General features: G+C 59.8%; 7 protein-coding genes across 11 annotated transcripts; 2 read left to right on the forward strand and 5 right to left on the reverse strand.

Annotated features, from left to right (window-relative positions):
- Window positions 1–3,461: 3,461 nt before the first annotated feature.
- LRRC10B (leucine rich repeat containing 10B) lies at window positions 3,462–4,573 on the reverse strand. The gene has a single exon (XM_031505105.2). It carries the CDS (start codon window positions 4,571–4,573, stop codon window positions 3,725–3,727), a length of 849 nt encoding a protein of 282 aa, XP_031360965.2. The 3' UTR covers window positions 3,462–3,724.
- Window positions 4,574–5,543: 970 nt separating this feature from the next.
- LOC116183767 (uncharacterized) lies at window positions 5,544–7,737 on the reverse strand. 3 transcript variants are annotated; one of them, XM_077784327.1, is made up of 6 exons: window positions 7,123–7,737; window positions 6,841–7,052; window positions 6,321–6,400; window positions 6,195–6,245; window positions 5,986–6,066; window positions 5,544–5,911 (listed from the first exon to the last, which is right to left on the reverse strand). In XM_077784327.1, exons 1-6 carry the CDS (start codon window positions 7,326–7,328, stop codon window positions 5,648–5,650), a joined length of 894 nt encoding a protein of 297 aa, XP_077640453.1. In that variant the 5' UTR covers window positions 7,329–7,737; the 3' UTR covers window positions 5,544–5,647. The 3 variants fall into 3 exon arrangements, with proteins under 3 accessions (XP_077640453.1, XP_077640452.1, XP_077640451.1); XM_077784326.1 differs by having other exon boundaries at window positions 5,544–5,765; window positions 5,839–5,911; window positions 6,195–6,400; XM_077784325.1 differs by having other exon boundaries at window positions 6,195–6,400.
- An 84-nt stretch (window positions 7,738–7,821) lies between these two features.
- Window positions 7,822–9,766, reverse strand: SDHAF2 (succinate dehydrogenase complex assembly factor 2). The gene is made up of 4 exons (XM_021555961.2): window positions 9,705–9,766; window positions 9,014–9,222; window positions 8,180–8,289; window positions 7,822–8,099 (listed from the first exon to the last, which is right to left on the reverse strand). The coding sequence occupies exons 1-4, from the start codon at window positions 9,717–9,719 to the stop codon at window positions 7,969–7,971; spliced, it is 465 nt and encodes a 154-aa protein (XP_021411636.2). The 5' UTR covers window positions 9,720–9,766; the 3' UTR covers window positions 7,822–7,968.
- Window positions 9,767–9,790: 24 nt separating this feature from the next.
- On the forward strand, window positions 9,791–17,432 carry CPSF7 (cleavage and polyadenylation specific factor 7). Of its 2 annotated transcripts, none has more exons than XM_021555957.2 (10): window positions 9,791–9,823; window positions 10,350–10,470; window positions 12,844–13,062; window positions 13,504–13,607; window positions 13,854–13,999; window positions 15,222–15,627; window positions 15,702–15,820; window positions 15,895–16,060; window positions 16,152–16,325; window positions 16,406–17,432. In XM_021555957.2, exons 2-9 carry the CDS (start codon window positions 10,417–10,419, stop codon window positions 16,318–16,320), a joined length of 1,383 nt encoding a protein of 460 aa, XP_021411632.1. In that variant the 5' UTR covers window positions 9,791–9,823; window positions 10,350–10,416; the 3' UTR covers window positions 16,321–16,325; window positions 16,406–17,432. The 2 variants fall into 2 exon arrangements, with proteins under 2 accessions (XP_021411632.1, XP_031360964.1); XM_031505104.2 differs by having other exon boundaries at window positions 16,458–17,432.
- A 177-nt stretch (window positions 17,433–17,609) lies between these two features.
- TMEM216 (transmembrane protein 216) lies at window positions 17,610–19,433 on the reverse strand. 2 transcript variants are annotated; one of them, XM_077784328.1, is made up of 5 exons: window positions 19,307–19,433; window positions 18,648–18,749; window positions 18,473–18,565; window positions 18,071–18,272; window positions 17,610–17,981 (listed from the first exon to the last, which is right to left on the reverse strand). In XM_077784328.1, exons 1-5 carry the CDS (start codon window positions 19,431–19,433, stop codon window positions 17,966–17,968), a joined length of 540 nt encoding a protein of 179 aa, XP_077640454.1. In that variant the 3' UTR covers window positions 17,610–17,965. The 2 variants fall into 2 exon arrangements, with proteins under 2 accessions (XP_077640454.1, XP_021411634.2); XM_021555959.3 differs by lacking the exon at window positions 19,307–19,433 and adding an exon at window positions 18,943–19,005.
- On the reverse strand, window positions 19,398–21,949 carry TMEM138 (transmembrane protein 138). The gene is made up of 5 exons (XM_021555955.3): window positions 21,894–21,949; window positions 20,883–21,104; window positions 20,639–20,810; window positions 19,820–19,895; window positions 19,398–19,737 (listed from the first exon to the last, which is right to left on the reverse strand). The coding sequence occupies exons 2-5, from the start codon at window positions 21,008–21,010 to the stop codon at window positions 19,625–19,627; spliced, it is 489 nt and encodes a 162-aa protein (XP_021411630.1). The 5' UTR covers window positions 21,011–21,104; window positions 21,894–21,949; the 3' UTR covers window positions 19,398–19,624.
- Window positions 21,950–22,031: 82 nt separating this feature from the next.
- CYB561A3 (cytochrome b561 family member A3) lies at window positions 22,032–24,373 on the forward strand. The gene is made up of 6 exons (XM_021555954.3): window positions 22,032–22,107; window positions 22,927–23,132; window positions 23,197–23,405; window positions 23,480–23,634; window positions 23,852–24,008; window positions 24,106–24,373. The coding sequence occupies exons 1-6, from the start codon at window positions 22,067–22,069 to the stop codon at window positions 24,127–24,129; spliced, it is 792 nt and encodes a 263-aa protein (XP_021411629.2). The 5' UTR covers window positions 22,032–22,066; the 3' UTR covers window positions 24,130–24,373.
- The last annotated feature ends 120 nt before the right edge of the window (window positions 24,374–24,493 follow it).

Consider the following 24,493-nt stretch of genomic DNA (forward strand, 5'->3'; position numbering starts at 1 on the left):
GGGTCCCCTTCCAGCCGGGCTGACCCGGGCGCCGGGGCTGCTCCGGGAGCCCCGTGCCCACCCCTGGGGATAAAGGGTGGAGCGAGCGCTCTTGTCCCCATCGAGGACGGGTGACATTCCCTGGGCTGGTGGCATTCCTTGAGACAGCCAGCCTGGCAGGATCAGTGCCAGCAGCAGCATCCCCACGGAGCCCCGGGATGCACATGCCAGACCCCTTCCCACTCCTTGGGACCCCCAAAAACAGGGACAGACCCACCTGGGAGCCCCACAGGGGTGACAAGGGGGTCGGTGGTGGCTCTCTGTGGCAGACGCCGGATCATCCTCAGTCTTCCTGCTCCCCCCGTGGCAACCTTGGCTCCCAGCAGCTCCCACAGCCCCAATTTAGACGATTTTGGACAATCTGGAGAGAAGTCATAATACTGCTATTACAGTAATAACAACGCTTTTAGGGACATTTGTATTTTTGTCATATTCTCTCTTTTTTTTACATAAAAGAAGAGACTTACATGCCTGGGGAAGAGGTGGCAGAGCCAGGGCTGTGCCAAGCCGGGTGCCCCCCACGGCCCCTCGGGCACCCCGCTTTTCCAGGCTGGATTCCTCGTCCGCGGTCGGGCTCCCCGGGGGTTTGTGTGTTCATTTTTAACTCTAGAGCTCGTAGCCGTGATCTTGTTCAGGTTCTCTCTTCTTCATGTGACGGTAACATCCAACTGGTGTGTAAAAATAAAGAAAAACAGGACAAAAAAAAATTTAAAAAAAGAAACAAAAAAAAAGAAAAAAAGAAAAAAAAAAGATGAAAAATCCAATAAAGAGCCCGGCCCAGCTGAGGAGCGGCTGGAGCAGGGGGTGCCCGGCTGGTGATGCCAGGGATGGGGCACACAGGTCGAGGCGTCTCCTTTGAAGAATCCTATTTTTGGGGAGTGGGGCCCCTCGTTTTCTGGAGGCAGCCCCTGCTCTCAGTAATAAAGGACAGTCAGTAACTGCCAGCATGAGTCATCTGTGGGATTGGGGGAATGCAGGGGGTGGATCCTGGGGTGAGAATGGGGGCACCACACATGGGTGAGCACCACAGTTGAGTTGGGTGGGCATCCCCCCGGCACTGAGCATCCCCCTCACAGCTCCAAGCATCCCCCCTCAGCGTTATCCCTCCCAACCCTGAGCATTTCCACAGTATTATCCAATCCACCACTGAGTATCCCCCCAAAACTCTGGGATCCTGCTGGGATTGGGATCCCCATGGAGGCTTCAGAAACAACAGTGACCCCTGCAGCCTCCTTGGAGCCAAGCGAGCTCCCATCCCATCCAGGTCTGGGCTGAGTTCCTTGGCACGGGATAGGGACTGGAATGTGGCTCCAAAGGGAAGGAAGAGGCAGGGAACCATATTCTGTGTCCTGGTGCCATGGAAAAGGCACTGATGGCTGTTAAATAATTCACAGAATGCTGGTCTTGAATAAATAAATGAAACTTCAGACAGAGGGATGGCAGGACGGCCATCCGTGTTCTCCCTGCCCAGGATAAGATCCCTCTGGATCCACCCTTCAGGCCCCGGGGTGCAGTGTTGGAGGTGGCAGCAGGGGACAACACTGTCCCCTTGCCACCTGCACCCTGGTGGAGAGGAGGTGGCTGCTGCCTATCCCCGCTCCACCTCCAGCTGAGCCAAACCTGGGGAATTTTGGCATTCCCAAGCTGCCGATGGCATTGGTGCCACCAATCCTGGCTCTGCCTGGGCTCTTACACCAACACCGGGCTCCTTTCATCCTCCCAGATCCTTGAAAGCGCAGCGAGCCCGGCGCTCCTGTTGCACGGATCCGCAGCGATTCCCAGTCCCGTTGCCTTGTGCTGGCAGGCAGCGGGAGCAGATGGAAATAGCAGCGTGATCCCAGCTGCGGAGAGGCCACAAATCGTCGCACGCGGGGCCGGGAGAGGAGGCAGGGATATATATATAGGGACAGACGTATGGATGATGCACTGCCGGCAGCGGGGACTCGCCGGTGCCAGCGGCCCCAAAATACTCGAGCGGAGCCGGAATCTGTCAGATTCCCACTGACTGCGGCAGCTCCTGGTCCTGGTGTCACCACCATCGTCACCGGTGCCTGGATCCCAACCCAGCTCCTTGGGAAAAGCTGGGCGGTGAGAAAAGGCTGCAGAGAGGGAGGATCCCCCCTTATCCCATGTGTCAGAGCTCCTGGATCTGGTCCTGGCCATGGGGACAGGCTGGTGGCATCCAAAGCCACCTGCATCACAATTCCTGCCGAACGAGTGGGCTGGCATGGAGCTGGTGGCATCAGATCTTGCCTACATCAGGAGTTTGGAATGCTGAGGGTCTCTGCCAGGGTCAGCACCCTCAGGATCATGGATGATTCCTTGCTAATTGGCAGCAGTGTCTTCCCAGATAAAGCAGCAGCACCCTGGATCGATGGCATGAAGGGGTGGGAGACACCCAGAATTCCAGGAGCATGTTCCTGGGATGTCGTGGGATCCTGGATTGCTCTGCCCTACAGTGACGGGTACCTGAGTGGGCAAAGGGATCAACAACCTGTACCTATTGGGAAGATCTGATTCAAAGCTCCTGCTAAGCCCCAAATCCCTGAAATTACCCCGGAGGAGCTGGCACTGACAGCTCCTGCACATCCCGCAGCTGAGGAAGCTCCATGTGTCCAAAATAGCCGTGGTTCCTGCTGCGGAATAGGAAGCGGAGGGAAAAACCGGCAGCATCCGCCCTGCCAGTGCCGGAGCGGATGTGGCCGGAGTTCTGGCTGCCTCCCAGCCCCAAACCCAAATCCATGGCCTTTAAAAGCGGATGTGTGGTTTGAAACCTCCAATGAATGAGCTTCAGACCTCGGATCCCCAAGCTTTCCACCACACGGGCTCAGCTCGGGGATGGGCGGAGGGAATCAGGATTCCTTGGATGTCCAAAATAAGAGGAGCTGGTGGTTGCACACCAGGATATGTCACTTGGTTTTAGGGGATCCCAAATAAACCCTTCCCTGAGGCTGGTCCCCACCACTATTCTCTCACAACAAATTCCTCGGATTTGTGCTTTTTATTGCTTGTGTTTGGTCCAAGAGGCACTTGGAGAGAGGAAGAGGAAGGATAAGGTGTCAACCCTGGATCTGGTGTCTGTTTTGGGACAGACAGTGCCAGGGATGAGCCTCCTCTTCCCACAGAGGCAAAACCCTGTTCTGGTTGGAGACAGGCAGTGCTTCAACCCAGGTGGAATTTCCAAACCTGATGGTCAGGAGGAACCTGGTGGAAAATCTCTCCCCCAGCTCAGTTCCAGCAGCAGGATGGGGTTCTCAGGGTCTGTGCCCTTGTTCCCAGACCTTGGAGCTCTCCAGGATGATGGGATCAATGGAATGGATGCAACCAGCAGTGCTTTTTCCTGTGCTGCCCATTGGGATAGGAGTAAAGGATTTTCAGAGGTGGAGGAGTAGAAATGTTCCCATTCTTGTGGGGTGGCAGTGGGGGATCACCCTTAAGGGTAGGGGGTTGTATCCCAATCCAAGACATCCTGGAGTAGGTGGGATGCTCTCAGGTGAGATAACCATTAGGATCGATGAGCCCTGTTGATCCAGCACAAAACACTGCTGCCCCAACTGGATAAGGCTGATCCTTAGACCCTTGTTTTTCCTTTGTGGAGGCTGTGAACTTCCTCCTTTCTCAGCCCTAGATGGGAATTCCTTGGAAGACAGATGGAGGCTCTGCACCCCTTGAGGGGGACAGCAGCTCACGTTTCCTCAGGAGATCCCGTCAGGGCTGCAAATTCCCCCTCCCCATCCTCCGGCCCATCCTCGGGGGATACCGGGGCGGCCTCGGTGCCCTCCTCCTCCTCCTCCTGGCGCTGCAGGCTCTGCAGCCGCTCCTGCCGCGCTTCCATGTATTCCTGCGCCCCGTCCCCCACCAGCTGCACTTCATCCCCGACGCAGGGCGGCTGCCGGACGGGATTGTGGTCGTAGGACAGGAGGCGCAGGGAAGCGAGGCCGGTGAGGTCCGGGAAGCTGGCGATGCGGTTGCGATCCAGGTCGAGGACGCGGATGTGATCCATGCGCAGCAGCACGGGCGGGAACTCCTGGAAGCGGTTCCCGTAGAGCCAGAGCCCCCGCAGGCCGGCCATGCGGGGCAGCGCCGCGGGCAGCCGGCTCAGCCGGTTGTCCCCCAGCTGGAGGCTGCGCAGCTCCGGCAGCTGCAGGAGAGCGCGGGGGAAGTGCGCCAAGAAGTTTCCCTCGATCCAGAGGCAGCGCAGGCTCTGGAGCTGGGCGAAGGAGGGCGGCAGCCCCTGCAGCCCGTTGCGGCCCAGGTACAGGTGCGCCAGGTGGGGCAGGTCGCACACGGCCTCGGGCACCTCCATCAGCTCGTTGCCGTCCAGAGCGAGGGTCCGCAGGTGCTGCAGCTCCGCCAGCTCGTCCGGGACCTCCCGCAGCCCCGCGTCGCTCAGGTAGAGCTTCCGCAGCCCCTGCTGAGCCCACAGCTCGGCCGGGACCTGCCGGCCCCGCACCTCCAGCCGCTGCTCGACGCCGTCGGGGCCCTCGGCTGCCGCCAGCCGAGCCCCACGCCCCGCGGAGCCGCCGCTGCCCATCGCTCACCGGGACCGGCACCGGGACCGGCACCGGGACCTGCACCGGACCCGGCGGGGGGAGGGCGACGCCGTAGCCATGGCAACGCGCCGCGGCCAATGGGAGCCCGCGTCGCTGGGCGGAGGCCACGCCCCCTGCCCATTCATGCCCCGCCCCGCCGTTCGCGCCCGTTTAGGCCACGCCCCCTGGTCATTCACGCCCCGCCCCGCCGTTCGCGCCCATTTAGGCCACGCCCCTGCCCATTCATGCCCCGCCCCGCCGTTCGCGCCCGTTTAGGCCACGCCCCCTGCCCATTCACGCCCCGCCCCGCCGTTCGCGCCCGTTTAGGCCACGCCCACGGGGTCCATTCACGCCCCGCCCCGCCGTTCTCACGCCTACCCGGCCCCGTTCCTGTCCCGCTTGTCCCGGCTCTGTCCCCAAACCAGGCAGAATTCCCTCGCACCCCAGCATTCCCAGCCCCTCTTCCAGCAGCTTGGCATCAGCGCCCTCAGCCTGAACTGGGTGTGAGGCTCTAAACTGAGTGTGGGGTCCCTGGGCTGGGTGGGAATCCACAGCTCCCTGAGCTGTGTGTGGATGCCTTGACGGGGTGGGGGTCCTTGAACTGGTGTACAATCCCTCTGTGATTCCTCAGATCCCCTGGGACCCTGCCGGGAGCCACTCCTTAGGGCACAGATCCCCTTCCCCATGGCCAGGGAAGATATGGATGAAGCCTCTCCAAGTGCCCCCCGTGCCATGGCTGCCCACCCTGCGGGGTCCTTCATCCTCCTCATCCTCCTGCTTCCCACCATAGCCCTGCCTGGATTTTCCTGCCGCAAATCAGCTGTGTCATCCCAAAGCCGGCTGGGAAAGCTGGAAAGCCGAGCTCCTACAGCCCTCCAGCGGCAGCTGGCCAGGTGACAGCCCCCAACCACCCAAACCCCTCCTGCCAGGTTTTGGGATGCAGGAAACCCCCAAAATGGGCGAACAATTCAATGGCATTGCACAGGGTTTTTATTCCTCCTAGGGAGATTTGGGAAAAGCCGAGGATGGGACTCCCAGGATGCAGCAGCACTTTTGCAGGGGGTCACGTCAGGGGGTCATCGATGCGCCACAGGTTGGTGGGCTGGTTGTTGGTGCTGAAGCCACTGGGACTTGGGATCTGGATGCCCTCCACGGATCTCGGGGCCCAGGTGATTGGAGGCTGTGCCCACCAGCCTGGAAAATCCAGGAGGGATTGGTGAAGGGGGTGTCCACTCCTCTGGGGGCTGTGATCTCCCCCCCGACTCACCTGGTGCTACGGGGGCCAGCGGCGAGAGATTGGTCAGGTACTGGTTGTGGACAGTGCTGTATGCCAACGGCTCCTGAGGGATGCAGCGGGTTGGGAGCATGATTCCTTGGGAAAAGGGATGGGGACAGGGGACATGGCTGCACCCACCTTCCAGGTAGTGACTCCCTTGGGTCCCACTTGCAGCTCCGGCGGGGCGAAGGGGGCGGGATGGCCCATGGCAGGTTGGGGCTGTGTGGGAACACAGGGATGATCCTGCTCATTCCCGTGCCCAGGCAGCTGCCTCAGAGCCCACTGGGAGCAGTGGGAGCACCAGGACAGGACGTCCCCTGCCCTTGCCACCCTCTCCCTTTGCTTACAATGCTGCATTTGGCAGGAACGGAATCCATCCGACCATCACCAACATCAAGCTGTGGGAGAGGAAAAGTGTCCCCTGGGGTGCTGAGGGGTGGGGGGACAGGGGACATGATGGGCACGGGGCTCACGGGCTGCTCTGGCATGGTGAGGCCGCTCCTCTGGGTGGTCCCGGTGCAGCCCGACAGCTCCGTCGCCCTCGGTGGGACATCTGTGGGGAGCAGATGGAGCAGGGATGTCCCCTGTGTCCCCAGGCCTGGCATTACCTGGATACACCTGTCCCACTGTGTTTGGGGGGGAGCAGGGAGTCTCCAACACTCCCCAAACCTCCTGAGGTCTGACCTGACTCCAGGAACACTGACACCCCAAAATCCCTCGAGCTGGCTGTGGCTCTGGCACCATCAATAATCCCAAAACATTCCTGATGTTGGAGCTGGACCCGGAACCCTCAGGGCCCCAAATCCTCCTGTGGTTGGAGGTTTCCTAGGAATCCTAACACCCCAAAATCTTCATAAAGACAGAGCTTTCTCTGGGATCACCAAGACCCCAGAATCTCCTGGGAATGAAGCTTTCACCAGGATCTCAACACCCCAAAACCCTCCTACTAAGGCTGGAGCTTTCCCTGGGATTCCCAAGACCCCAGAATCATACCTGGCTTGGCAGGACTGGCGCAGTGGCTCTGGATGCCATATTCCCCAGATCTTTTTGGGGCTCTCACCTCCCCGAAACGGAGGCGGGAAAAGGAGAAGTCAGTAGGACACCGACACCCCGGCTCATGCACATGCTCGGGCAACATCCTTTGGTATTCCGGGCGCCCGAAGACCTTGAAGTCCTCGGAGGTGGTGGACACGTCCGTGTCCTGGCTGCGGTGGGAATGGCTGTGATGGAGTGATCCCAAAACGAGCCCCCCAGACTCCTGCAGCAGGGACCTACCGCTCCACGTGCGGGGAGATCAGGGGTCCCAGTGCCGAGTAGTTGTTGGTGACGTATCCCGAGCCGGTGTGGATGCCGAGGAGGGGGTGCATGCTCCTGTCACCGGGGGGCTCAATCCCCAAAACACGGCCCTTCTCCAACTTTTGGGGTGACCCTGTGGGCCTCTTCCCGAAGGCCACCTCGTAGGAGGTGATGTAGAAGCCCATGAGCTCAGAGGGGGGGCCCCCTCACCATGGGGAACCCCGTCCCCAACCCCGCGGCGGGCGAGTCCTGCGGCAGGGACGGCATCCTGGCTCTGGGAATGGACCCCTGGAGCTGGGAATGGCCCTACGCCATGGCTGGAGGTGTCTGGAGGTGTGGGGCCCTCCCAGCAGACCCGGAAGCTGTGGAATGTGCCCGTGGAATGCACTCTATCTCCCGGTAACCGTCGCGGGGACCTCCCGGGAGGTTGTCACTGGAGGGCAGGAGGTCGGACAACCTCCTGGGTGTCCTGGAGGGCACCAGGAATGCCCCACTCCAGCTCCACTACGGCCCCCACACGGGGTTGGGCTCACCTCCAGGGGGTCCTGGGAAAAGGGGCAGGTGGGAACTGGGAGTATCAATGAGGTGGCATGTGCCAGGATCGACCTGGGAATGTCCCCGAGGGCCTGACCCCAATGTCACAAAGCAGGAGAGGGGCAGGGCCAGCAGCCAGGCAAAGCCGGTAGCCAGGGCTTTATTCAGCATTCCACGAGTGTCCAAAGGCTGCTGGGAGAGGAGGAAAATCTCAGGGAAGGTGGAAACGCCATTCCAGAGCCCCATGTCCCTGCGCTACTCCAGGGAACGGGGACAGAGGCATCCCCTCCCTCAGCGTGGTGGCTCAAACAGGTATTCCAGGTCCGGCTGCCGGAGCCTCTGCTCCCTGTTCCTGTTTTTGGCAAATTCCCTCAGCATGGCCATCACATCGGTGTCGAACTCCGTTGGCGTGGGCTTCGCTTCTGGAGGGAAAACAGGGAAGAATCAGCCGTGTGCTGTCCCACGGCGCCATGCCGGTGTCCCGGGGCGTGGCCACACGTACCAGTGGCCCAGTAATAAATGTCCCAGTCGTTACTGGGCTCGTTGATGAGGCGGTCGTAGCGATTCAGCTGCTCCTCGCTCATGTGCGCCAGGTTTTCCTTGGCAAAGAGGCTGGAGAGGGGTGGATCAGGGTGAGCGGGAGATGAAGGAAGAGCTGGGATATAAGAACCAGCTCAATGTGAACCTGGAAAACACAGACCCCCAGCCCGCTCTCCCTCACCTCAGCGGGTGGGAAAACACCGTCAGAGGAGCTGTGGAATCTCCACCCCTGGAATCCCCTTATCCAGCCTGCTCTGGTGGAAGGTGTCCCTGCCCACAGCAGGGGGTGAAACTGGATGATCCTTAAGTCCCTTCCATCCCGAACCATTCCAGGATTCCATGGGCTTGTTCACATGAGATATTGGGAAGAGATTCTTTCCTTGAGAGGGTGGCGAGGCCCTGGAATGGACTTCCCAGAGAATCTGTGGCTACCTGGAAGTGTGTTGCCTACCCTGCAAGTGTCCAAGCCACGTTGGACAGGGCTTGAAGAAACCAGGAATAGTGTAAGGTGTCCTTGAGGTCCTTTCCCACTCAAATCATTCCAGAATTCCACAATTCTATGTGTCTAATCTCTCCTTCAATCCCAAAATCCAACTGACATTGCATTCACATGTCCCACAATTTACATACATCCTTCCCAAAGGACTTTGGCTCACTGAGCTCTCCCAGCTCTACTCCATCATTGCATCCTGGATCAGCAAGACCTTGGAGCAATTTATCCCAAGGATTTTTGCAGTACCTCCATGAACTCTGCCTTGTTAATGAAAGGACCTGGAATACTCAGAGCCAAGCCCACCTGAGTAAGATGCAGTTTTCCAGCATGCCCCTTTTCCTGCTCTCATACAGCAGCCGGGCTCTCTTGGTGTCCAGTGGCTCGTCCAGACGCTCCTGCCAGGGGGGCAGCGGGATCTCCAGCACATCCTTCCCGGAATCCGTGGGGGAATCCCCCCGGTAGCCGCGCTGCGGGATCAGCGGCCACAGGAGATGCCGGCGCAGGGAGCAGAGCTGGAGGGAAAGCACAGGGATATCAGGACTGGGTGTGCCTGCACACAGGGACCTCTCCAAATCCTACTGGACACGATTCCCAATCCCACACCCCCAAACCCCGCTGCCCAGACCCCATAAATCCCCCAGACCTCCCTTTTCCCCCCAGATCCCCTTTTGTCTCCTCAGACTCTTCTCCTTTTTTTCTCCCCTCTTCCCACAATACGCTAATTTTCCTCCCGTCCTACCCTTCTCCCAAACTCATCCCTTTTCCCCTACTTTTCCTTTCCCCTCTCTCTCCTTTTCCCCCCTTTCCCTCCCTTTTCCCCTTTCCCCTTTCTTTTCCCCCTTTCCCAACGTTTTTCCCCTCTCCTTCCCCTTCTACCCCCTATTTACCCTTTTCCTCCCATTTTAACCTGCTTTTTCCGCTCTCCCTCCGTTCTCTCCCTTTGTACCCCTCTCCCTTCCCTCAGCCCTCCCAGCTTCCCCCCCTTCCCCCCCACCCTGGCCGCCGCCATCTTGCCGCGCGCCGCCGTGGCCACGCCCCCTCGCGGCTCTATGGGGCGGGGCGTGCCGGAAGTGGGCGTGGCCCCGCCCGGAAGTGGGCGCGGCGGCGCTGGCGGTGAGCGCGGGCGGCGCGCGCGGGGCTGGGATCGGGGGAGGGGGGGGCCCCGGGCGGGGGGCGCGACCTATCGCGACATATCGCGACCCGCCGCCCCCTCCCCTCACATCCCTCTGCCCACAAACCCCCCGGCCCGGGCCCCGCCGCTCCGCAGGGCCGCATATGGCGGGGACGGGGCGGCGCGAAAAGGGGGGGGGGGGGCAGTGGGGGATCGTGGGGAGCACAGGGAATTTGGGGGGAATCGGGGATTTGGGGGGGAGACACGATATGCAGGGACAGAAGGATCTGAGGGAACACGGGGTTTGGAGGGAAATGGGATTTGGGGGGACACAGGGATTTAGGGGGAAGAGGGGATTTGAGAGGCAGGGCGGATTTAGGGGGTAGAAGGGATTTGGAGGGAAGACAGGATTTAGGGGGACACAGGGACTGGGGTGGGGAAATGGGATTTGGGGCACACGGGGATTTGGGGGGACGCCCCCAGCAGGTCCCCAAGGCCTCACTGACCCGCTGCCCCCCCCCTCCCCAGAGCACCCTCCGTGTCCTGGCTCCGCCCGGTCCCAGCCCGGGCTCCCGCTTTTCCCGCCTCTGGAAATATGTCCGAGGGAGTGGATCTGATTGACATCTACGCCGACGAGGAGTTCACCCAGGTGAGGGCTGGGATAGGGGGGAGATCCCCCCTTTCTTTTGGGAAGAGATCCCAGTGTCCTGCAGCTCATCCCAGTGGAAGATGCAACTGGTGTGGCTGGGAAAAGGGAAGGATCATTCCCGATCATTCCCAAGTCTCTGTGGTTGCCACCTCCAGCTGTGATTAAAGGGTTTCCCTGTGGCTTGTGACACGTGGCTGGTCACGGAATGTTTAGGATTTAAGAGCTTAGCTGTGTCCTGGTTGGAAAAATGAGAAATCCCAGCTGGAAGAGGCACTTCTAGGGAATTTCGCTGTGAGGGAATACCAGGAGCCAAATCCATGGGATCACCTAGGCTGGGAATCTGTGCAGGAGCTCGCTGTTCCTGTGCTGCTTGTCCCATCCCAGGAATATCTGGGATTCAGAGGAAATGATGAAGGAAAGGGATGTTGGAGAAGCAGATTTTAGGGAGTTCATGGTTATGGGAAAGCAAGTGCAAAGGCAGATGTTGGAAAATTCAAAACTGCCATGGAAAGCTTGTGGAAGCAAGAGAAGTCATGGAAACTGGAAGCAAAGCACCCAGAAGAAGGAATCACCATGGAGAAAGGAATTCCTGTGAACTCCTGGAGTGATCAAGAGAAGCTTCTTCTGGTTATTGGGTGAGAATATCCCATGGAATCTCCTGTGAAGACCAAGTGGACAGAGGATCCTCAAAGCTGGAATGATGATCCAGGCCAATGACTCTGGCATGTTCCTCCCTTTGGGATGTGTGTCAGGAGAACACCTGGAATTAATCCATGCCAGGATCAAAGCAGCAGGGAAGTACTGTGGTGTCCCTGGGGCACTCCAGAGATGCCAGTGTAATTCCAAATCCCACATTCCCACGTGGTGATTCCCACTAACAGTGCCCAGCTTCATCCCTGTGCACCTCAACTCAGTGTGCATGGATGGGGATCAGGAGAATCCCTAAAATCTCCCAAGCTGCATCCCATAAAAGTAGCAGAACTGAGGGATTCCAAGGGATTCTTTCTCTAGCCCCTCCTTCATATTTTTGGTCTTGACTTTCTGAAACTTCCAGGTGGGAATCTTCCAGCCTTGGGCTGTGTCCAAAGGCTCCTGGTGGAGGTGGGAGCGTGGGAGTTGGATTAACCAAACACTTGAGCTTCTCTGGGAAACGAACACAAAACTACAGCTCCCTTTTCAAGTCATTCTTTTATCAGCTCCAGGGAAAGAACTGGATGCAAAAGTTCAGGGAGAGGAAAAATGGTTGGATGTTTGGATTCCCGGGCTTCCACTATCCTTGGAAAGCTGCCTGCTGAGCATCCTTCTCTGTCCAGCTCCCAAGAGGATGTTTGCAATTCCCTGACCCTCAGACTGTCTCCAGCAAAAAATATTGTCTAAACTGCCTGGAATTGAAAATCTGGGAGCAGAACCTCTGGTTTTTATGGCACACCAGCTCCTGTGGGATGGATCCTCATGGAGTGATTTTGTGGGATGAAACATTTGGCACAATCTGAACAAGGAACTGGGATCCATAGTAAACACAGCACTTGCTGGACAATCCAAACAGTGGGAATTGGGAGGCAGATCTAGGACATGCTGGAATTCCCAGCTCTGAAACTTCCTGAGTTCCTCTGCCAAAGGGACAGATCCAATTTGTGGGAGCTCCTACCCTAAAAAGGGCTTTTTTCCCAAAAATAAGGAAGTTTGGGGGGCTGGGCATAGTTTGAGGGGGTTATGCAATTCCCAAGTTGGAGTTTTGGGAAGAATGTGTTGCCAAGGAGTGATAGGCTCAGCCCTGGAGGACATTTGGTTTTCCACCACTGAATTCTTGCCCTCCAAATTGGGAATTTCTTCCTGGTGGCAGCAATAGGGTCTTGTCCTGTTGTGTGGGATCCAAGCGGGCTGGTCTTTGGAATGTGCTGGAGCTCAGTGGGGGTTTAGATGAGATACTGGGAAGAATTTCTTCCCTGTGACGATGGTGAGACCCTGGAATAGATTTCCCAGGGAAACTGTGGCTGCTCCATCCCTGGAAGTGATCCAGGCCAGGTTGGACAGGGCTTGGAGCAACCTGGGATAGTGGAAGGTGTCCCATGGCAGGGGGTGGGATGGGATGATCCTTAAGGTTCTTATTCCAAACCCAACAATTCTAACCCCAAATTCTGTTTTCATGATTCCATGAAAACAGACATGAAAACAGAAGCATCATCCTGTTTTTTGGGATTGTCCAGGCAAGGGATGGCTGTAATTCCCAAGCGTGCACAGACCCAAACCAAGTGATTTGGGCCTTAAACCTTTGGACTCAGCTTGGAAATTCCACTTGGGAATTGGAACAGCAGGTTTGGAAAGAGCAAAGAAGGCTTCCCAAGCCAGGATCTCATGACGTTTTCCCAGCAGGACCCGGAGTTCAGTAATGCTGACCAGATGGATCTCTACGACGACGTGTTAGCAGCCAGCTCTCAGCCCCAGGAAAAGCGTTCCAGCAGCTCGGAAGCACCTCCGGAGATCCGTCAGGAGCCGTCTCCCAAGCCCAACAGCAAACCCCCAGCCATCCTGTACACCTACAGCGGGCTCCGGAACAAGAGGGCTGCAGTCTACATCGGGAGCTTCTCCTGGGTGAGTTCATCGTCCTGAGAAATTTGGGATTCCTGGTGAACCTCTGAGGGGCTGCTGGGCTCTCTAGGGAAGTGGCAGGGATTTTGAAGGGCCTGCTCCTCCTCAGTTTCAGCTGGTCTCCCGAGCTGGGCTTGGCTTTGTGATCCTCAGGGAAAAGGAATTTGTATCCCTGAGGAGCTTCTGGGCTGGGGTATGTGCTGATGTCCCTTTGAAGCTGTGACTTTGGGCTGCTGCTCCTGAGTCACCTTCTTCTGTTCAGGGATGCAGGAATGTTTTTGGGAAGGCTCTGTCTTGTCCAGAGAACTTGTTGCTGTTATCCATTCCCAAAGCTTGTTCCGGATGATTTTAAGGTCCCTGAGGAAGTCTGGGGGTGACATTCATCAGTTGGGTGGGGGATACTGGGGACAGACATGGATACCAGCCTGTTCCCTATGCCCTCAGTGGACTACTGACCAGCAGCTGATCCAGACCATCCGCTCCGTTGGAGTCTACGACGTGGTGGAGCTGAAATTCGCGGAGAACCGAGCCAATGGCCAATCCAAGGGGTAAGAGCCAGTGGAATTTCAGGTGGGAATGGCAGGAGCCAGGTCCTCATTGCCACATCCGTTGTTTTGTGGAGGGTGAGAGAGCAGCTGGTGCTTCTCTGGCCTGGCACAGGGAATTCATGGAGCATCCCAAAAAGCATGGAAAAGTGAGGAGGGGGTGTGGAACAGCAGGATGGGATCAGAAGGAGGGTCTGGGGGGTATCTCTGCAGCAGGTTCAAGGCTCAACCTCCCTCTCTCCCACGCAGGTACGCGGAGGTGGTGGTCGCCTCCGAGAACTCAGTCCATAAACTCCTGGAGCTGCTTCCCGGAAAGATCCTGAACGGAGACAAGGTGGAGGTGAGGCTGGCGACCCGGCAGAACCTGTCGCAGTTCGAGGCTCAGGCTCGCAAACGTGAGTGCGGCGCCGGTGAGGTGGGTGGGGGGTTCCATCTCACACACATCCCAAATTCCCCCCCGGATCAGCTGCCAGGCCCAGCCCAGCGAGCCCTCGGGATGGGGGGAGACCCTGCCAGGAGCGTCTGGGGGTTGTTTTTCCTATTCCTGAGCCGGATTAGCTCCTGACCCGAGTCTTTATGATCCCCTTTTAGGTGCTCCCACACTGCGAAGATCCCTCGTAGCCTCCTCCTCCTCCTCTCCAAACTGAATGGGCTTAAGCTCTTCAGGCTCTCAGCATAGCTAAGACCCTCCATATCTATTAGTAGCTCCTCTCTGGATCTGCTCCAGAATTTTTCCATCCCTGCGGAGGTAAGGTGCCCAACACTGGAGGAATATTCCAGCTGGGGCCTGGCCGTGGGCGTCCCTCAATGGCAATAGGTGGTCCTGGCCTCACTCCGCAGCGATGCGACGGGATCCGCAGGGATTGTCCTGGCAGGAGCGTGTCCGAGGAGGTCTTGGCCAGCTCTGGTCGTTGTAGATCCCTTGGCATGTTTTGTGCAAGGAAAACTCCCCCTTCCCAGCAGAGTTGCTTCGCTCCTTTCCTTTGGCTTAGGTGCCCGAGGGGATCGGCTGCTTGGTGCTTAGGCTGTGTCCCAACTTGCCCTGCAGTTTTGGTGGAGCAGGGAGTGTTCTCTGGGCCGAGTTCCGGCTGCCCCCAGGGGAGAATGGAGCTCCTGTGCACCCTTTGGCACTGCTGGGAGCCGTGGCTCCTGTCACACCCCTTCTTGTCTCATCCTCAAAGCCTCTTTGGATAGAACAAGGCTTCTTCACCCTCTTGGAATGCTGAGTTTTCCTTCCTCTAGCAGCAGCTCCGTTGCTGTCAGCACTTGGGTTCTGTCCCCTCGTGCTCCTCCATGCTTGGACCTCTCCAAATCCATGTGTGGATCTCAGGCTCTCCGGGTCTTTGGATGTCTTTGGGGATTTCTCACCATTCCTTGTTGCTTTTGGCTCCTGTCCCTGTGACCTGCCTGTCCCCAGGGCACTGTGTGGGGTCTTGCTGGAAAGCTGGGCTCCTCTTGGAAAAACACATGGAAGTGGAGGCTATGCGTGGCCGGCTGGATCTCTCTCTGGGCACCTCCAGCCCTCCAGGGGTGGGAGGAAGAGGAGGAGCAGGAGGTCTCGGAGACCCGGACACCCTCCAGCTGCACCTCACAGGCCTTTCCCCGTGCCACTTCCAGGTGTGCCGCCGCGGGCCCACTCCCGGGATTCCGTGGATGCGGTGGATGGCCGGGCGACGCCGACAGAGAACGCGCTGCCCCCTGCCCGCATGGAGAAGCCTCCCTCGGTCCTGCCCTTCTTCAGCCGCCCCCCCGCGCTGCCCCTCATGGGGCTACCCCCCCCTCCCATGCCCCCTCCGCCTCCCCTGTCCTCTGCTTTCGGAGTCCCTCCTCCTCCTCCTGGAATTCCCTACCAGCACCTGCTGCCGCCGCCGCCCCGGCTGCCCCCACCCCTGGCCGTGCCCCCGCCAGGGGCTGTGCCCCCTGCCCTGCACCTCAATCCCGCCTTCTTCCCACCACCCACCGCCGCCCTGGGACCCCCTCCGGACACCTACGGCAAGGCCATGGCTCCCTACAACCACAGCAGGTGAGCTGGGCGGGAATGGGGTTGGGATGCTCGGGGAGGATCCCGCTGAACCCCTGTTCCCGCTGTGCCGACAGCCGGGAGCTGGGCCCGCCGATCCCGGCCGTGAGCGAAGGCGAGTTTGAGGAGATCATGAACCGCAACCGCGCCATCTCCAGCAGCGCCATTTCCAAGGCGGTGTCCGGCGCCAGCGCAGGTACTTCCCGTGTCCCTCCTGTCCCCCATCCTGGGATGGATTCCCACGCCTGACCCCCTGCTCCGCTCCCCCAGGGGATTACAGCAATGCCATCGAGACTCTGCTCACAGCCATCGCTGTCATCAAGCAGTCACGCGTGGCCAGCGACGAGCGGTGCCGCGTCCTCCTCTCTTCCCTCAAGGATTGCCTGCATGGAATTGAGGCCAAATCCTACAGCAGCAGCTCCAGCAGCAGCTCCAGGTATCCCCCTGGATCCAGAGGACGGGATCCTCCCTGCAGGTGAGTGACTAAAAAAATCACTCCTTGGGTTTTGTCTCCTCTTTCCCCGAAGGAAAAGACACCGATCTCGGGAGCGCTCTCCCAGCCGGTCCCGCGAGAGCAGCCGGCGGCACCGGGATCTGCTCCACGGCGACGATCGGCACGAGGATTATTTCCAGGAGCGGAGCCGGGAGCATGAGCGGCATCGGGACAGGGACAGAGACAGGGACCGGCACCACTGAGACAGGTGGGAAGCTCAGGAATCCCCTTGAAGTGTGAAGGATGAGGGAAAGGCACTCCCACCATTCGTCTCATCTCTCCCAGCAGGAATTTGCAGGAAGTGGTTTTTAATGGACTCATATCTCCTCACCTCGACCAGGATGCCGTGCCCGAGGCTGCTCCGCCCCATCCCGGTCCCTTCCTCGCCACCGCAGCCCCCTCTAGGCGGGACCCCCGCCCACACCTCGTGGCCTTGGGAATCCCCCCCACCACTGCTGCTGCTTCCTGGGGCCATCCCACTCTGCTCCGTGGATACTCGGACCCAAAGAGAAATGGTGCTTTTATTCCATGGAGGGAGGTTTGTGAGCCCTTCCCAGTCCGGGGGGGAACGGAGGAGACGGAGCCCTCCCTGTGCAGCTTGGGGGCTTAGAGATGCACAGCTCCCGATCCTGGGATCAGGAGCCATGTGCCATCCTCTGGATTGTCTGGGGACACTCCCGTCCCCATCACCCTGGTGGGACACTGTGCCACGCTCCTTCTTTGCCCCTTCACCCTCCAGGAGCTGGGAAAAAGGGGCTGGAGGTGGGTTGGGGGTCATCCTGTCTATCCCGACATTCCCCACAGCAGCATTCCCACCCAAATGGCAGCTCCGGCCTCTCCCGCAGAGCCTTCCTTGTTTTAGAGGAAGCGGAAGAGGCAGGGCAGGCTGTGACCCCCTTGTGTCCCCTCAGAATCCCAAGAAGGAGAGGGAGGGAGAGCCCAGGAGGGTCGGGATGAGCCAGGACACACTGGGTGATTTTCAGGGCTGGAATCACACTCGGATGAGAAAACCCAGGCCCTGGAAGTCTTTTTAAGTTGAAATAACCCAAATCCAGGAGAAACCACCCCGATTTTCCCAAGCCCCACGAGGTGGGAGCACTCGGCGGGAGAGCTCCGGGTTTTTTTTTACTTACCGCCACAGATTTTTAGTTTCTTTCCAAATAGTGGAGAGGGGGGAAAAGATTCCCCCCCAAATTGCAGAGCAAATCCCTGGAAGCCCCGGCGAGGCGCCGCCCCTCCTGCTCGCAGTGATTAGATTTGTCTTTGGATAGGTTGGAATTGTGTAATAAACTCAGATGACGTTGTCAGTCTTTTATACAGTGCTCCTGTTGCCTTCCTACGGTGGGATTTGGGATAATGAGAGAATGGGAGGGATTTGGGGAGGTCTGTGCACCCGTTGTCCCTCACCCTCTTCCTCCTCCAATGGGCTCCTGTGCTTCCCAAACTGGCTCTGAGGTGCTGGAAGCACCTGAACATTCCCAGGCAACGAGTAAAAATAAATATTTATTGGAAAATAGTGAATTATTCTGGAAGGTCGTAGAAAAAAAAAAGGATTCTTCATACCTTGAGCTGGCTCAAGCTCTGAGGAGTCCAAGTGGAGTGGAGAGTGGGAAAGGTGGGAAGGATAGGCCCAGGGGAGAGTGAGTGAAGTGGGAAGTGGGAAGAGGGAGGAATGAATCCATGTGGCAGCAGGTCCCTGGTGAAGTGGGAAGTAGGAAAAATGGGAGGGATGTGTCCAGGAGGCACCAGATGAAATGGTCAGTGGGAAGGGTGGGATCATCCCCATTCCCGGGGCTGGGAAGTGGAGCTGGCACGGGTGATGCTTCCCTGTGTCCCTGGGCCGTGTCCTCAGTAGGGATCCATGCTGTGGAAAAGACAGAGACAGGGATGTGTGGGTCCCAAACCAACCTGGCAGCTGCTGCGCCAGCTCCCCCAGTTCCCAGCATGCGGCACCTGGAGAAGGAGAGCAGTGCCAGGAAGCCCAGAAGCAGCTCCAGGCCGTAGAAGAGGAGCAGGATGGCGCTCAGGAACGCTTCCAGGCGCAGGGAATATGTCTGGAGCAGCAGGTAGTACACAGCCAGCACAGCCGCCGGCACTGTAAGCGCCAGGCTGAGGGACAGCGGCACCTTCCGCTGGCACAGGTTCCCCTTGGAGCCTGTGGAACACAGAGCTGGGATCAGAACATGGGAGGGTTTTGGGTGGGGAATTAAATGTCCCGTTCCCGTGGGCAGGAACACCTTCATCTAGCCCAGGCTGCTGCATGCCCCATTCCAACCTGAACCTCCAGGGATGTCTTCGGGGGTGTCCCAGGACCCTGCACTCCCTGTGGAGCCTCTGGCATTCAGGGGCACTCACCGAAGAAGATGCGTGTGGCCTCAATGCCGAGGTAGAGGAGGAGCAGCACCACGTCCAGCACCAAGTTGTAGACGGGATAGGGCAGGAGCAGCACTGCCGGAAAAGCACCGCCCTCAGCATCGCATTCCTGCCCACCCCGGCGGGATGGGGAACAGCTCTGGAGCGAAGCACTCACCTTTGTACACGAACACGAACGCTTCCAGGAGAAAATACGTGGCGCAGTACCAGCCGTTGAGGAAGAGCAGGACCTGCAGCGGAGCCGAGGAGCGATGGCGGCCTGAGGGGACACGGGGCGGCCGTGAGGGGGGGGGGGAGAGCACGGGGCGGGCAGGGCAGCGCGGCCCCCGGAGCCCTGCAGCGCCTTGCCCGCCCCCTTAGCCCATTCCCAGCGCTGCTCCCAGCCCGAGCTCCTCCCGGTAGCCCCCGCTGCCCTCCGGTAGCTCCCGTTTCCCCCCCGGTCCCGCTCCCACCCCTGGGCGCCATCTTCCATCTCCATGGGGACGGCCGCCGCCGCGCTCGCCCGCGCGGGGGCGCTGCGGGCGGGGCCGCGGGGCGGGCGCGCGGGGCGGCGGGGCGGGCGCGCGGGGCCGCGGGGCGGGCGCGCGGGGCGGGCGCGCGGGGCGGCGGGGCGGGCGCGCGGGGCGGGCGCGCGGGGCCGCGGGGCGGGCGCGCGGGGCGGCGGGGCGGGCGCGCGCGGCCGCTCGGTCCCCGCCGCTCCCGGCGGTGCGCGCGCCGCTCCCGCCGCACCGCTCCGTGGGCGGAGCGCCGCGCGGGTTCGCGTCCCCTCCCTCCTAAACCCGCCCGCTCGTATCCGCTGGGAGAAGAATCCCACACCGGAACACGGGAACGGCCCCGTTCGAACTCCGCCCGCCAAGCGCAGCGCCGAGCCGGGTTTCAATGAAAGGAGTGCAGCCGTGACACCGGGTGGGCGCACACACCCGGGAGCCTCCGGAAACCACATCCGATTTATTCCTTTAGGGTTTCCATTAACATTCCAGTGCCAACCAAGGCTGTGGCACGCACGGACGCCCCACAAGCGTCCCGCTGACTTCCAGAATCCCAAGGACTGCTCCCTAGAGAAAGGATGAGCCAGAAGTGACCCCGGCAGAGCCTGTGGAGTGCAAGGAGACTCCAGGGGATCCTGGGGATCCATCAGCCACGGAAGTGGGCAAATTCCTTGCGGAGCCAGAGTGAATCCTGGTAGAAGAGGGGGTCTCCCAGGTGCACAGCTGTCCGCTTGTAGAAGTAGCAGTAAAGCACGGCCGCTGCAGGGAATTTCAGGATGAGAGAGGGCCCCCAGCATCCCCAAAGGATGTGGGATCCCACCCTGATCCCTGGAGTCCTTACCCAGCCTCTGGAAAACGAACAGGGTCTGAAGGCCTTCAGTCCAGATGAAGCGGCTGGAGTCACGCCAGCGCAGGTTCTGAGGGGGTTGGAAAACTGGGAATAACCCCTGGAGCAGTTTTGTTGAGCCCTCCCAGACCCCTCACCCCATTCCAAAGGTTCTGAGCGGGATGGAGGGACATCAAGCTAGGAGTAACACCTGGAGAAGTTTGGGAATCCCCCTACTCTAAGGTTAAGCAGCTCAGGGGATTTAGGCATTGAGCCCGGACCTATTCCGGCTTCAGACTGCAGATCCCTGCAAATCCCTGCAAATCCCTTTCCTGGACGGCGTGGGCAGCGCTGGAGCAGCTGCTGTGGCTCCTGACCCCTCACAACATTCCCTGTGCTCCGGGGCAGCAGGATGGAGGGAACTTCAGGAAGTGTCCAGGGGATGGGAACTGCTCCGTTGGGAAGGAGCTAGGAAGGAGTTTATTCAGGAAAGAAAAGGGGAAGGTGCTGCCAGGACAGAGCCAGGAGCTGCAGGAAGGGAGTGGGCTGCCCCCAGGTATAGGGACTGATCCCAGAAAAACCAGGAGCTGCTAGCACAGGCTTTCTCTGGGGAAAGAGGATTTTCTGATGGGTCACAGCCCTTAGGGAATGAGCTGGGATGGGGCTGGGATTGGGCAGGACACTTCCAGCCTGATGCCAACCACAGTGTCATGGAATGGGACATCTTCCATGGGGCACCTTCCAGGGGGAGACCATGAGAAAGGACTGTGGGAAGCTGGGGGTCATGGAAAAATCCCTTGGGAGAATCCAGCAGCTGTGCCCACGCCACCCTACCATAATCCAGATGTGGAAGGAGATGCTGAGTGCCAGGTAGGCTGCAGAGAGCAGGATGGTTCCCTTGAATTTATGGAAGAGGAGGTTGACCAATCCCGCCTGGAAAACGTAGGTGTTGAAGAACATGAGGAAGATGATGATGACGTTGAAGACGATGGCGATGTCCTGGATGCTGCCGGGAGAACAGAGGGACCGTGGGCTCCTGGGCCTCCTGGATCTGCCGCCCCGCCTTGCCCGTACTCACATGAAGAGGACGAGCTGCACGGCCGGAGCTGTGCGCAGCAGCTCCGAGAAGGAATTCACAAAGAGGTCGTAGGAAAGCAGCAGGAACTGCAGGAACAGCACCAGGCTGTAGTTGCTGGGCTGGAGCATCCTCCTTCCTGGGGCTTGGAGCCCTCAGCCCCAGCATTCCCAACGGATCATGGCGCTGAGGGGGCTCAGCAGGGCCTCTCCCGACGTCCCAAACCTGGAGGGGGAAGACGGGGATTGGGATGGATGCCATAAATCAGGGAAACCCAATGAGCTGTGTCCTCTCTCTCCTCTGGTGTCTTCCTTCCCCTTGAAATCCACCCCCATCCCCATGTGAGGAAATCCAGGGATGAGGGAGACGTGCAGTCCCAAGAAGCAGTGTCCAAGCAGGTTATTTCTGGCTGTTCTCAGCTCCATGGGCAGTTCTGAGCAGGTTTGGGCATGTTCCACTCTGGGCACAGGGAGAGGAGTGAGGAGAGACAGACGGGAAGTTTTGGACACCTGAGCAGGTACGGTCCTTGTGGGACACATATCCCACAGGGGGAACAGCCCCCTCAGGGATCATCCTGGCTGAAGAGGGACGGAGGGGACAGGGATCCCCCGTGTCCTGGCAGGAAAAGGGCTGTGCTGGGAGCTGAATTCCCTGAGGGGGAGACATGGTGACAGACGGGGGTGAAGGGGCTGGAAAGGGAGGAAAGTGGTTGGAAATGCGGGGAAAGAAGGCTGGACATGGGAGCGAGAAACTGATGGACACGAGGGGGGAAAGAGTTGGATATGGGGATTAAGAAATCACTCTCTGCCCCTCCAGATCCGCGTCACTCCGCCCCTCCTCACAGCCACCACCGCGGATCCCCCGCGCCCCCTCTCGCCGCCCTCTCCCCCCGTTCGTGGCCCCCTCCCCTCTCCGGGGTCCACCCCCCGACACGCCCAAAGCCCTCTGGGTGCGGAGGTCCCGGTGCCGGGGGTGCCGCCGGGTCCCCGCCGTGCCCCCGCCCCGGGCGCTCACCCGCCGCCGCCATCTTGGTCCCCATGGAAACGGCCGCCAGAGCCGGAAGTGGAGCCGGAAGTGGCGGCTGGAGGCCCCGCGGGGCCGCTCTGGCCGCCGCGCCTCTCTGTGGCGCCGCATTGGGGCGGGCGGGGAAACCATAGAGATGAGCGGGCAGAGCGGCGCCCGCCAAGATGGCGGCGCCCAGTGAGGAGGAGGGGGCGGTGGGGCGCAGGTACAGCCCCGGGGCTGGGAGCGCTGGTGGGCGGCTCCGGGGCTGGAGGGGCTGAGGGACCTCGTGGTCTGGGCTTTGGGTGGTGTCAGGGCCGGGCGTTTTGGTCCAGGTCCAGGTTTGGGCGGGGCTGTGGAGCCACGTGTTCCCAGATTTCGGGGAGCCGTGGCACCGAGTGTGCCAGATTTGGGAAATCCGTGAGTCTTTGTGTCCCGGAGATATCACAGATTTTGGGGAACCATAGGGCCGTGTGTCTCCACCCCTTTCCTGCCTCTATGTCCTGTGAGGCAGCTGATTTGAGGGTGTCGGGACAGCCCCGGTCCCCAGAGGGGACAGAAATAGCCAATTCTGGGGGCACATGCAAATCGCATAGAAATGAGAGCGATGGGGTTCCTGCCAAGGGGACCATGACAGCTGACACCAGGAGCTCCTCACTGCCATTCCCGGGGTGCTGTGCCCTGCTCTGCATGTCCTGTTCCATCCCTGGCCTCCTTCCCAGTCCAGGGCACAGCTGGACTGTGATCACCCCCTCAGGGTTCCCAGTTCCCCTTTCCACGGTTTCTCCTGGTGATGTTGGAGAGCCCCAAAAGGCACCTCAATCATCCCCAGGCGCCACCATCCTGGATCCATCCCTGCCACCATAACCAGGCTGGGAAGCTGCTGGGCCACCATCCGTGGCTGGGAGGCAGCTCCATCGCCGTCACCTTCCCCAGGCTGTCAAACAGCTGTCCCCCACACCCTTCGGGACTCCCAGTTCCCCTTTCCGTGGCTCCTCCCTGGGACCGCATCCGGAGCCTGAGCCGGCTCCTCACTCGCCCACAGGTGCCACCAGCGCTCCGCGGCCATGCTGGACGTGCCCTTCTTGCCCTTCTGTGCCTTCCTGGGAACGCTGGGATTGCTCTGCGTGGCCATGGTGGGCTCCTGGTGCCAGCACTGGCGCGGGGGCTTTTCCCTGGACGGCAGCTCCCGGACATTCAACTGGCACCCCGTGCTGATGGTGACGGGATTGGTGGTGCTCTACGGCGCAGGTGAGCAAAGGGAGCGCGGGGATCCCGCCACAGCTCCTTCCTGACCTTGTTCTCCCCCTCACAGCTGCCCTGGTTTACCGCATTCCCTACACATGGAGTGGCCCCAAGCTTCCCTGGAAGGTGCTGCACGGCAGCTTGGCTTTGGGGGCGTTCATCCTGACCGTGCTGGGGCTGTCGGCCGTGTTCTGCTTCCACAACTCCCAAGGGACGCCCAACATGTACTCGCTGCACAGCTGGATGGGGCTGGGAACTGTCCTGCTCTTCTCCTGCCAGGTGGGAATCCCTCCTGGATGCCCCCCATCCCTCCAGCATCCCGAGTTTTCCACCCTCACCTTTTCTTCCCACAGTGGGTGGCGGGTTTTGGAGCATTCCTGCTTCCCTGGGCTCCCACCTGGCTGCGGGCACTCTACAAGCCCATCCACGTTTTCTTCGGCTCCACCATCCTCTTGTTGTCCGTGGCTTCCTGTGTGTCAGGAATCAACGAGAAGCTTTTCTTCAGCCTGTGAGAGTCAGAGCTGGGGGGTGGCTTGGGAAGATCCCTCACAGGGATAGGGGGGGCTCAGGATGTGGATTGGGGCTGGATTTGGGAGTGACCAGCGCAGAGCAAAGGGAACTGAGCACTTCCTTAGGTGTGTGGCTCCCTGCACAGTTCCCTGCAAGGTTTGGGAGGGGTTTCAGGAATATTCAGAACATTCCCAGCCTCTGTTTCTCCGCTCCAGGAAGAACGGGACAATGCAGTACAAGCTCCTGCCGGCTGAGGCTGTGTTTGCCAACACCCTGGGACTCCTCATCCTCATTTTTGGAGTGCTGGTGGTGGCTGCCCTGGCCAGGCCCAGCTGGAAGCGCCCAGATTCCGACTCCCCAGATTCCCGGCAGGTACAGGACACGCTGGGTGGATTTGGGAAGCCCCAGCACAGTTCCAAGGGTGGGGGAAGGATTGAGGGATCCCGGCTCATCCCTGTCTCTCCCACAGCCCCTGCTCTCTGCCGAGCGCTGATCCCAGGGATCTCCCATCACTCCCAAGCTGCATCCATGTGCCTCCACGTGCCAGCTCCTGCCTGGATCCCCGGCCATGCCAAACCCCAGCGCTTGCCGGTGCCATCCCTCAATGCCACAGCTGGAGCTGCTGCAGCCTCGCTGGAACAAAGAGGAACATCCCTATCATTCCCACTCCAGAGGATCCGGCTCAGGGTGGAGCCACTCAGGGACCTCATAGACATGGAATAAAACATTGGCTTCTGCAGGGTTCCAGCACTCAAATCCCTGGGGACAAGAGAGGGCCTGGGAGCTGGGTTGGGAGAGGTGGGAGCTTGGGAGTAGGCCCTTGCCAAGCCAAGCTGTCCCTTCCAAGGGCTTGTCCT

The sequence above is a fragment of the Lonchura striata genome, chromosome 6 (genome assembly GCF_046129695.1).
Source record: "Lonchura striata isolate bLonStr1 chromosome 6, bLonStr1.mat, whole genome shotgun sequence".
Taxonomy (NCBI): domain Eukaryota; kingdom Metazoa; phylum Chordata; class Aves; order Passeriformes; family Estrildidae; genus Lonchura; species Lonchura striata.

Coding starts and splice junctions, on each gene's coding strand:
- LRRC10B (XM_031505105.2), bottom strand. CDS start 4,573: ATGGGCAGCGGCGGCTCCGCGGGGCGTGGGGCTCGGCTGGCGGCAGCC.
- LOC116183767 (XM_077784325.1), bottom strand. CDS start 7,328: ATGGGCTTCTACATCACCTCCTACGAGGTGGCCTTCGGGAAGAGGCCC. Junction 7,053..7,122: donor ATCTCCCCGCACGTGGAGCG/GTAGGTCCCTGC, acceptor TTCCCACCGCAG/CCAGGACACGGACGTGTCCA. Junction 6,067..6,194: donor TTCCTGCCAAATGCAGCATT/GTAAGCAAAGGG, acceptor GTTCCCACACAG/CCCCAACCTGCCATGGGCCA.
- SDHAF2 (XM_021555961.2), bottom strand. Junction 8,290..9,013: donor GAAAACTGCATCTTACTCAG/GTGGGCTTGGCT, acceptor ACCCCTCTCCAG/CCTCTTTGCCAAGGAAAACC. Junction 8,100..8,179: donor CATTTATTACTGGGCCACTG/GTACGTGTGGCC, acceptor TTTTCCCTCCAG/AAGCGAAGCCCACGCCAACG.
- CPSF7 (XM_021555957.2), top strand. CDS start 10,417: ATGTCCGAGGGAGTGGATCTGATTGACATCTACGCCGACGAGGAGTTC. Junction 13,608..13,853: donor GCCAATGGCCAATCCAAGGG/GTAAGAGCCAGT, acceptor TCTCCCACGCAG/GTACGCGGAGGTGGTGGTCG. Junction 15,628..15,701: donor GCTCCCTACAACCACAGCAG/GTGAGCTGGGCG, acceptor CTGTGCCGACAG/CCGGGAGCTGGGCCCGCCGA.
- TMEM216 (XM_077784328.1), bottom strand. CDS start 19,433: ATGTGGTTTCCGGAGGCTCCCGGGTGTGTGCGCCCACCCGGTGTCACG. Junction 18,566..18,647: donor GTTCGTGTTCGTGTACAAAG/GTGAGTGCTTCG, acceptor CTTTTCCGGCAG/TGCTGCTCCTGCCCTATCCC. Junction 18,273..18,472: donor GGCCACACGCATCTTCTTCG/GTGAGTGCCCCT, acceptor TGTGTTCCACAG/GCTCCAAGGGGAACCTGTGC.
- TMEM138 (XM_021555955.3), bottom strand. CDS start 21,010: ATGCTCCAGCCCAGCAACTACAGCCTGGTGCTGTTCCTGCAGTTCCTG. Junction 20,811..20,882: donor GTGCAGCTCGTCCTCTTCAT/GTGAGTACGGGC, acceptor TTCTCCCGGCAG/CATCCAGGACATCGCCATCG. Junction 19,738..19,819: donor GTTCGTTTTCCAGAGGCTGG/GTAAGGACTCCA, acceptor AATTCCCTGCAG/CGGCCGTGCTTTACTGCTAC.
- CYB561A3 (XM_021555954.3), top strand. CDS start 22,067: ATGGCGGCGCCCAGTGAGGAGGAGGGGGCGGTGGGGCGCAG. Junction 23,406..23,479: donor TCCTGCTCTTCTCCTGCCAG/GTGGGAATCCCT, acceptor TTCTTCCCACAG/TGGGTGGCGGGTTTTGGAGC. Junction 23,635..23,851: donor GAGAAGCTTTTCTTCAGCCT/GTGAGAGTCAGA, acceptor TCTCCGCTCCAG/GAAGAACGGGACAATGCAGT.